General features: G+C 48.9%; 2 protein-coding genes across 11 annotated transcripts in view; one reads left to right on the plus strand and one right to left on the minus strand.

Annotated features, from left to right (window-relative positions):
- Positions 1-2,483, minus strand: part of Cep63 (centrosomal protein 63) — a 45,745-nt gene extending 43,262 nt beyond the window's left edge. For 2 of the 7 annotated variants that reach the window (XM_076576925.1, XM_042281507.2), the window contains exon 1: positions 2,304-2,445. Coding sequence is in view for 4 of the 7 variants with exons in the window: in XM_042281508.2 (XP_042137442.1) it covers positions 1,953-2,093 (141 nt within the window). In the remaining 3 variants the exon portion in view is untranslated. The other 5 variants (XM_042281508.2, XM_042281504.2, XM_042281506.2 and 2 more) reach the window with 4 other exon arrangements.
- Positions 2,246-9,349, plus strand: Anapc13 (anaphase promoting complex subunit 13). 4 transcript variants are annotated; one of them, XM_076576928.1, is made up of 3 exons: positions 2,246-2,381; positions 6,239-6,366; positions 9,114-9,349. In XM_076576928.1, the coding sequence occupies exons 2-3, from the start codon at positions 6,268-6,270 to the stop codon at positions 9,237-9,239; spliced, it is 225 nt and encodes a 74-aa protein (XP_076433043.1). In that variant the 5' UTR covers positions 2,246-2,381; positions 6,239-6,267; the 3' UTR covers positions 9,240-9,349. The 4 variants fall into 4 exon arrangements, with proteins under 4 accessions (XP_076433043.1, XP_006978718.1, XP_042137444.1 ...); XM_006978656.4 differs by having other exon boundaries at positions 2,269-2,387; positions 6,241-6,366; XM_042281510.2 differs by lacking the exon at positions 2,246-2,381 and adding an exon at positions 2,653-2,786 and having other exon boundaries at positions 6,241-6,366.
- The last annotated feature ends 248 nt before the right edge of the window (positions 9,350-9,597 follow it).

Raw genomic sequence — 9,597 nt, forward strand, 5'->3', positions numbered from 1 at the left:
GAAAAGAAAGGAACAGAGTTAAGCATTTTTCTTGCCATTCCCGTACCAACTGAACTTCGGGTAGTCAGTGGTGGAAGGCAAGTTCTTTGCAAGAGTGCCAGCTAAGCAAGCACTTAAGACATGGCAAAACCAGAAAGCACCATGCTGTGGCCATCATGCAGTAAGAGCCCCAGGCACTGTTAGCCAGGAAAGACCTCCCTAGTAACTGAAAGACCCTTGAGCAATTTCATGGTGGGTCAACTGAGCTGACAGAGCAGGAACCACTACACAGCTCAACTGCAACATCCCAAATGAGATGACTCAGACATTGCATGTCTCCCTGATAACGAACGGCGCAACAGATAATTTTCAGAATATAAAACCTATGGCATTTTTCCTGCACCTCCCATCCAAAAAAAAAAAAAAAAGTTGAATCTAACACTTCTGATCATTGTATTTCAACAGAATTTTCTGTAATTATAGAAACATTTTTATCTGCATTACTCAAACAGTAGCCACTAGGCAACCTGTGACTGCTGGGCATTTCAAATGTGGCTAATTCAACTGGGGAACCAAACTTTTATTTCATTTAAAATAGCATGGCTATCCGATGACTACCACACTGGGCAGTGGAATTCAAGACTTAGCCAGTGGAGGGGAGGCCATAGAGGAAGTAGAGGCACATGTTCTACACTCAACCAGCTAAATTTTAAATGGTAAAGAGAAAAGGGAGGTAAAAACAGTTGATTAGAGGATTTAAATGCCTAGCAACCATATGCAGCAAACAGTTCTCTGCAGAACTGTGGTCCAAACAAGGTATTGCAAGCACATATGGGGTAGCTGAAGAAACCTGATCCCACTGGATATTGACACTGTGTATTTTCCATAAATCTGTACTGATATAAAAATAGTATTGTGGTTTTGTAAAAGCAAATCTAGCCCTTGGCATGGGAAGCACCTTAGCTATGACAGTGAGAGGGGTGGGGAACATATTAGCTATGACAGTAAGGGGGTGGGGACTAATGTTACCGTCAGCTCCTATACAGGACTTGAGGGCAGGAAGTTAGGCTAAGTAAAGGTCCTCTACAACTCCATAGGAGGAAGCAACATTGGCATAATTAACAATATCTATACCGTAAAACTTGTGTTGTTTTGCTTTTTCGAGATAGGGTTTTTCTGTGTAGGCTTGGCAGTCCTGAAACCATGCTGGCCTCGAACTCACAGAGATCTGCCTGCCTCTGCCTGCCAAGTGCTGGGATTAAAGGTGTGCGCCACCACCGCAAGATTACAGGCCAATTTCTGAAGAGTTGGAGGCCAGCCTGTCTACACATAGTGAGTTCTTGACCAGTCAAGGCTTCTTTGGGGAAGTGGGGGAGGAGGGATGTTGGTTTTTCCGAGACAGGGCTTCTCTGTGTAACATGTTACAGCCCTGGCTATCCTGGAATTCGCTTTGTAGACCAGGCTGTCCTGGAACTCAAGAGATCCATCTGCCTCTGCCTCCCAAGTGCTGGGATTAAAGGCGTGCAGAATCGGGGCTTCATAAGACCCTGTTTTGATGGAGAGCAGGCGCTGGGCGGGGAGGGTATACTTTGGGCAAGTAAGTGTACAGTCTTTAAATGAAACAACAGTTTGCTCTAACTCCACGGGTTTTGTATCAAGGACAAAAGCCCTATTTGCAGTCCAGATTCACTGTCAAGTGTCTCCGTGACTAAAGCATTATGGAACTGCCCTTTCAAAACTTTCACTCTACCAATCTTGTTTCCTTCCGATGCTTGACTTGAAGGCACGAGGCCATCTGCAAATCCTCTGCATCCGGGTTCCCGCCAAGTTTTGGCACCTCTCATACTAACATTACCAGGGAAGCCCGCGGGCTTCCCGCTGAGCTGCTAACCCAAAAGCCTGGTCCTCCGACAGCTGCAGCAGCAGCCCGCCGCCTGCCGCCCTCCCGCACGCCTCCGCCGAGGCCGCAGCACCTGGCCGGCCAGCACGGAGCCGCACATGGAGCAGTCGGAGAGACCCCGGGGTGCTGCGCCCGGGTAGCCGCGGGCGGGCAGTAGAAGGCCTGGCTGCAGGCGGGCAGCGATGGACAGCGATGGGCAGCGGCCGCGGGCCATGCGGCCTGCAGGCTAGCGGCACCGCGGTGGCCAGGGCCGCGTCTACCCCACAACAAGCCGCGGCTCGCCCGTCTTTTGGGGACGCAGGCGGTTACAGAGCGCGTCCCCGGCCGAGCGCGCCCCCAGGCCTGCTCGCCGTTCCTCGGGAGCGCGCACGCGTCACAACAAATTGACGTTCGTCCCGCCTCCCGCAGCCGCGAAGGGACTCACCCACATACGGGGTATTAGAGCGCCGCGAGTCACGTGACCCCGCAGGAGGGCGGGGCCGGGAGGAAGCCGATGCGCGCTCTGTGGGTAAGGGGAATTTTTTTCGCGCCAGCGGCCCGGGTTCGGAGGGTGGCCAAGCGTTCGCCCTAGGCTCCGGGCGTCCGGTGCTTCCAGAGGCGCAAGCAGGTGCTCTCAGCCAGCCTTCAGAGCCACTTCCTCATGGCACGCCGCGCGGAGTGCAAGGGAGCCCGCATGGCGACGCTCCACCTCCCCTTTGCACTTCCGCATATGGTAGCGCCAAGCCTTCGGGCCGGAAGCGGCGGCGGCGGGCGACTCTGCGTCTAGTGACCCAGGATGGTGGCCCTCGAGGACCAATTTTAGAATAGGAGCCGTGCTTTTAGCTTAGAAATAGATTTACAAAGCTGTAGATTTCGAAAATGCATAAAACGCGCTCGTCTACTATCTGGAAAGAGCTGTCTAGACAGTGTGAGAGGCTACCCTGTTGTCACGCATTGTGCCCAGAGATCTAGGGGACTGGTGAAGGGAACTGCGCTCAGCCTGGCGTCTAAGGAGACAGCCTGAGAGCTAAGATTTTGTATTACTGAGGGTGTCGGGCTGGGGGGTGGGTTTGGGGGGGCTAGAAAGAGAAGAGTACGTGTGTAAAAAATAGGTTTAAAAAGCCCGGAGAGTTTCTGCTGTGCGGTAAGGGCTTGGGACAGTGGCCGTTGTCTGGGCATTACTGTGCTTGCTTCTTAGTTCGTGTAAAGGGGGAGAACCTGAGTGCCTCCCCCAAAGATCTGTCATCCGTGTTGTGTTTGGAAGGATGGCCAAGCATGCTGAGGAAGAAATGCAGGAGGTGGATGGAAGGCATGCCAGGTTGCAAGCGTGTAGAAGAGGGACATGTTACAAAATATTGAGGCCAACTTGTGGAAAGATTGGGAATCACTGGTACAGCTTTTATACTTTACCACTGAAGACAAAAGTACCCTGCCAATCAGTCACAAAGCTGACCTAACTTGTTTCATACATTAGTTAAGGCAACAGCAAGCATTTGAGGACAGAAAGTCTACTAAAGCTCGAGGGAAGTCAGAACACTTCAGGGGGAAAAAAGCAGCAATCTGTAAAGACCTGGGAAAATCAGCAGAGGAAGTGTGACGTGTAGCCCAAGGCACAGCTCCAAGAACAAAGGAGTGACAGGAAAGTAGGAAAACTTGTCAGATTCTGCAGGTGTGACCAGAACTGACAGGAAGGACTAGTTATACATTTCTGCAGATGGGATCCTTTTGCTAGCTTTGCATTATCCACTGGCTAGATGCAGTTAAATCCAAGTAAAAATGCTAAGCCGTCACCTGGTTCCCAGGTGGCAGTAGGAGCTGGCCACCTTTTGCTTTAATGTGTGTGTGTGTGTGCGTGTACAGGGAACGATGGTGGTGGAGGAGGTTTGTGCCTAGACGTGGGGGGGGGGGGTGGAGGCCAGAGGTCAACATCCTCCATCACCTCCTCTTTGAATCTTTCACTAAACCTGGAGCTTTCTGGTTCAACTAGCCTGACTGGCCTGGCAATCTCCCAGAGATCCTCCTGTCTCTGCCTCCCAGCTCTGGGATGGCAAGTGTGTGCCACTGTGCCCCGCTTCTTATGTGGGTGCCAGCGATCTGAATTTGGGTATTCTTGCTTGCAGAGCAAGCACTTCACCTGCTGAGTTGTCTCCCAGGCCCCTTCTGTCTAATCTTTTCAAGTTAAAGCCCTTCCCCACCCCCAAACCAGATAGAGAGTGCTAGCTTGCCTTTAATACTGTTGGAGGCAAGCGCATACCTGTATGGCAAAGTTAGACTCCAATGCCAAAGGATGTTTCTTACACGAGTCTCCCTTCTCTCAGAAATGGAAGAGTCCCTGAGACAACCACTGGCCCTAGTGGTTTCAAGGCCTGTGGGTTGCCACTTTGTAGCAGGGGACACAGTAGGGCCGGTTTGTGATAAGGAGCAAACTTGGAAGCTGGAAACCCAGAAGTGCTCCGTGATGACCAGTCTTGTGAGTTAGATTACAACTGTTTCAGGAGGAAAATGAGGAATGCTCTGTAGTCAGGGATCTGTAAGCATCCCGAGCACTTGAACCAGGCACTGCCGAGGGCCAGCAAGATGGCTCAGTGGCACAAAGGCACTCTCTGCCAAGCCTGGCACTGAATTCAACTCTGGGACCCACCTGGTGAAAAAGAGAACCATTTGCCCCAAGATGTCCTTTGACCTCCACATGTACATATACAAATAAATGTAATTATTATTATTTTTTTAGGAGGAAGAGGGAATTGGAAGTGATTAATGGCCTGGTGATTTGCGTTATCTGCTGGGCCAGGCCAAATCAAGCCAGAGGCTCCCCCAAGCTCCCCCAACCAGGGCCAGAGGTGGCTAATAGCCCAAATGACCTCCATGCTAGCTGTATGACAAGACCTGGCCAGACCCTTCCTTAGGCCCTTAAGCTAGTACAAGTAGCCTGTCTCTAGAACCCATCTTCTTGGAAGAAATGACATGTACCCTGAGTCAAGTCTTGCTCTGATTACGCTTCTTTGTGCACTGGGGATTGTATTACACCAGGGAACTTGTTTCCAGATTATGCTGTGTTTAAATGTGCTGGGAATAAACCACCTGGCATCAGACTCCCCAAGTCTGATTCAGGTTGATGCAGTCAGTCTGAACTGCGTTTTCATTCTTACCTCTTCACAGTTTGCTTCCCTGCATGGACACCTGCAGGGTCCCCCTCAGCTGGGCATGTGGGTCAGTTGATAGGGTGCTTACTTAGTATACACAAGGGTTCAATTCCCAGAATCTCACAAAGCAGATATAGCACACGCCTATAATCCCATTGGTGGAGGCAGGAGGATTAGAAGCTTAAGGGAGAGAGTTTGAAACTCTGTCCCAAAAAAAAAAGAGGAGGGCCCAGTCACGCATTAAATACACGCATTTAATCCCAGCACTCGGGAGGCAGAGGCAGACTCCATGAGTTCGAGGCCAGCCTGGTCTAGAGTGAGTTCCAGGACAGCCAGGACTACACAGAGAAACTTTGTATAAAAAAGCAAGAGAGAGAGGGAGGGAGGACAAGGAAGAGGTAGCCCAGAGGGACACAGAATGTGGAACTGCCACTGCTGATCATGGCATGCTGCTTTCAGAGCTCAGTCTGGATGGGTTTTTTTGTTTTTGAACTGCCACTGCTGATCATGGCATGCTGCTTTCAGAGCTCAGTCTGGATGGGTTTTTTTGTTTTTGTTTTTTCAAAACAGGGTTTCTCTGTGTAACAGTCCTGGCTGTCCTGGAACTTGTTTTGTTGACCAGGCTGGCCTCGAACTCACTGAGATGGATGATGTTTAAGAAAGGAAGTGGTTTCCGGGTAAGCCCAGCTGCCCACATTGTTCCTGCTTTAAAGGATTAGCAGCTGGTCTATGGTCGGTTACTCCACACATTCCAGCTCAGTGTCACCCTGCGTGTTCCCTGAGCTCCTGTGCCTTAAGAACAGCGAGGTTTGAGCCAAGGCAGTTGGAAATTTGTGCCAAATAATGGGGGAGGGCTGAAGGAGCTGGAGAAGAGACTGGCAAAGGCCTTGCAAACAAGGAAAGATTGTATATGATTGTAAAGAAAGCTACATTTAGATACAGTGCCCTCCAGGGCTTTGTTCAGAAAGGCGTTGCTGTTACACTAGGAACTTGTCTGTCAACTAGACTGCATCTCGACACAATCTAGCACCTGTTAGCTGAAGTGAGAAAGGAACTGTGGTCTTTTATGTTGTCACCTGCCCCGCATAAGATTATGTTTGTTTCCTGGGGTGGTGTTAAGAAACAAAGCAACAACAACAAAACCAGTTTCAAGCTAAAAGTATGGGGAATCCTGGTATTACTGGTCCCCTCTGGATTACGGTCCCCTCATGCTGAAGAAATGACCTCTTTGGCTTACAGAACTGACGAGACCAAAGCTGCAGGAAAATGGACAGCGAGGTACAACGAGATGGAAGGATCTTGGATTTGATTGATGATGCTTGGCGGGAGGACAAGCTGCCATACGAGGATGTGGCGATCCCACTGGTAGGTTGTGATCCGAACTCAGGACAATGAGTCAGAGATGTAATGTGGGGAAGGCTAGTGGAGGCTGATGGGGGCAGGAGGGTGAAATACCAGGGCCCAGACATCCACGCCGTGGCATCCTCTAAATCTAGAAGCCTCTGGAGAACAGCTAGTTCATCCCTTCATGGCTCAGAGAACTGGCTGGTATAACCACCTTAGTTAGGGGTCATTCCAGGGCTGGAACCTAGATTTTCGGAGCCATGTTGTGGTGTCACCCCATCGAAAGCCAGAGGTGAGCCAAGCATGAGTTCAGTGCATCACGTACAAAGGAGCATGGGTGTCCTTGCTTCCCAAGTGAAGTGAATCATGAAGAGGAGCAAGGAGCATGTGTGTCCTCTCTTCCCTACTGGCTGGCATGCAGCAGAAATGCTTCGGAGAAGATGCAATGCTTACGAAAGAACCAGAAGTTTAACGGTGCTAAATAGGGTACTGACGCAGAGAGGAGAGGCGTGTGACAGGCCCAGGGTCTGAAACACAGTGGGAGACAGCGAAGCAGGGGGCAGCAGTTACATTGGTAGTTCGGAGGCAGAAAGCTGGGAACAGCTTTTGAGAGGGTGTTTGTGGCCCACTTAGGTCTCCTCCTCGAAGGCTCTAGGGATGAAAGGTCTGCAGAGTGAGGCTGCCATGCTCAGATTTGTCTCTCAGAAAGTGGGATTCAATACAAATTAATAGAGACAGAAAGATCAGATGTTATCTCAAGATAGAGAAGAAAGGAATACAGAGCAATGATTTCCTAAGGACAGAATCTCTGTTTTGTGTGATGGAAAAACCCCACAAATGGGCAGTAGTATCAGGACATAATATCATGAATGTAATAAATCAATACAATCAATGTAATTAGTGAATATCATAAATATAATTATGGAGTGGATACTGCAAGTGTAATCAATGAATACCACAAATGTAATTAATATCATGAGTGTACTTAATGAATATCATGAGTGTAATTAAAAAATCAATTAAAAAAAGAAAGTGGGGTTCACAGCATAGATGGAGACAGCCTGACAGAAGAAAGGGCAAGGGGCCCCAAGTAGGGGGTACTGCAGTGCAGCAGTCTAGGCAAGGGGGGAAGCCAGAACACCACCAAGAAGTGTGGCGACGTGAACTCTGCACACAAAAATTAAGGGACCATCTCTGTGGTAGGGAATGAAGAAAAATGACAATTCTTTGGCTCTGTATAAGGAATATTAAATGTCAATATATGTTTGTAAAACAGATGCAAACACATTTGGGTTTTTCTTGTGTGTGTGTGCACCTGTGTGCTGTGACACACATGTAGAACTCAGGTCACCAGCCTTGGCAGCAAGGGCCTTTACCCACTGAGCCATCTCACTGGTCCCATTCAAATACGTTTGTACAGATTGTAGATAAATACCACTTAACTACATGTTAATTTTAAAGAGGAAAAACAAGAATTCCGTGGGAGCCGGGCAATGGTGGCGCACGCCTTTAATCCCAGCACTTGGGAGGCAGAGGCAAGTGAAATTCAGTGAGTTTGAGGTCAGCCTTGTCAACAAAGCGAGTTCCAGGTCAGCCAGGACTGTTACACAGAGAAACCCTTTCCTGGGGCGGGGTGGGGGGTAGGGGGGGGTGGGGGTGCGGGGGGAGACGACAAGAATTCAGTGGGAAATCCTAACTGAATATTAAGCAGCAGTCTGCTAACACAAAGTGTAACTTCTGGTAACTGCACAGAAATACATGGTGAACTCTGGAGCCCAGCACAGATTCAGCAGTAATAAATTCACATATATCAGGAAAGGATACCAGATTTTGTCTAATGCGGTCCCATGGCTTATCACTTAGAAAACAGCTATTGGGATGTGAGTTGGTCTTTACTGTGTTTTCCCACTAGGGGGAGGTCTCGACTGTTACATTTTTGTGTCCCTCATCCAGCCCATATTAATTGTCACATAAGCATTTTGGGTGTAGCATTTTTTGTTGTTGTTGTTGTTGTTGATACATGTCCTATATTTAGAAACACATTCCAGCAAATCTGATTTGCCTTTAAAGCACTTTCAAAAAGGTTCCGCATTGGCTCTTGTCTGTGTTCTCAGCCGCTCATACTAGCGAGTGCCATGGAGCACTGGACACCCTCCACGGTGCCAAGCACCGATCTGAGGTCCTCATTCTCTCTTTACCAAAGTCTGAGGCGTGAAAAAAGCTATTTTTTTCCTTCCGTTTGTGAGAAGGGAAATCAAGACCCCATGAGTTTGAATTACCTCACCCAAATAAGCCAGCAAATGAAGAGTAGTCTGGGGCTCCAGTCTCTGCCCTTAGCCCTTCTGCCTTTTTAAGAAAACCAGAGTCACAGTGTCCAAAGGGGAAGCAAGCCACGCTGAACAGAACCTCTGGTATTTTCCATATATCTGTTTATTTTGACTCTTTGTTTAGAATATGCATATCAGCTATGCTGGCTGTTCTCAGGACCTCACAGGCTTTAATTCCTAATGCTCTTGTGTTTTCAGAAGTAACTGTTCAACACTAGGTCCACACCTGTAATTCCAGCTCCTGGGAGGCAAAGGAAGATAGGCTAGAGTTCAAGGTGATTGGCTGAGAATGTGGCGCAGTGGTAGAGCGCTTGCTTAGCATCCGCAAGGCCCTGGGCTCAGTTCCTACCAAAAACAGTGCCTAGGCTACCTGAGACTCATCTCAAAAATATACAGAAAGACACGTTTCTCATGGCTGTTGTGGATGTCCTTCCCTTTCAGAGTGAGCTTCCAGAGCCTGAGCAGGACAATGGCGGCACCACAGAGTCCGTGAAAGAGCAGGAGATGAAGTGGACAGACCTGGCCTTGCAGTGCCTCCACGAGAACGTCCCACCGGCTGGAAACTGACCCTGGCTTTCTTTCCCATGGATTGGGTTTTCAAAACTATGTAGATAAAGCATGTTTCCTCTCTCTCTCCAAATTCAGATCTTTGAGTAATAAATCAACACTCAAAAACATACGCCCACTTGATTTTTTAGCAGCAGAGCGCAGTGTGAAAATGTTCTGAATGAGAAACTGAGACTTCTCAGGAATGCAGACTATGTGGCTCTCAAGCCTACGGTTAGTCATTCACTCACTAGTGTTTGAACACAGTCGATTAAACATTTGCCTTTCGCTCCAGTTCTGCTCCTGTCAACGTTTACCACTTCCCAGCTACTCCCATGTGTCCTCTGGCTCAGGTAGTTGAAACCATGAGTGGGAAAGA

The sequence above is a fragment of the Peromyscus maniculatus genome, chromosome 7, assembly GCF_049852395.1.
Source record: "Peromyscus maniculatus bairdii isolate BWxNUB_F1_BW_parent chromosome 7, HU_Pman_BW_mat_3.1, whole genome shotgun sequence".
Classification (NCBI taxonomy): Eukaryota; Metazoa; Chordata; class Mammalia; order Rodentia; family Cricetidae; genus Peromyscus; species Peromyscus maniculatus.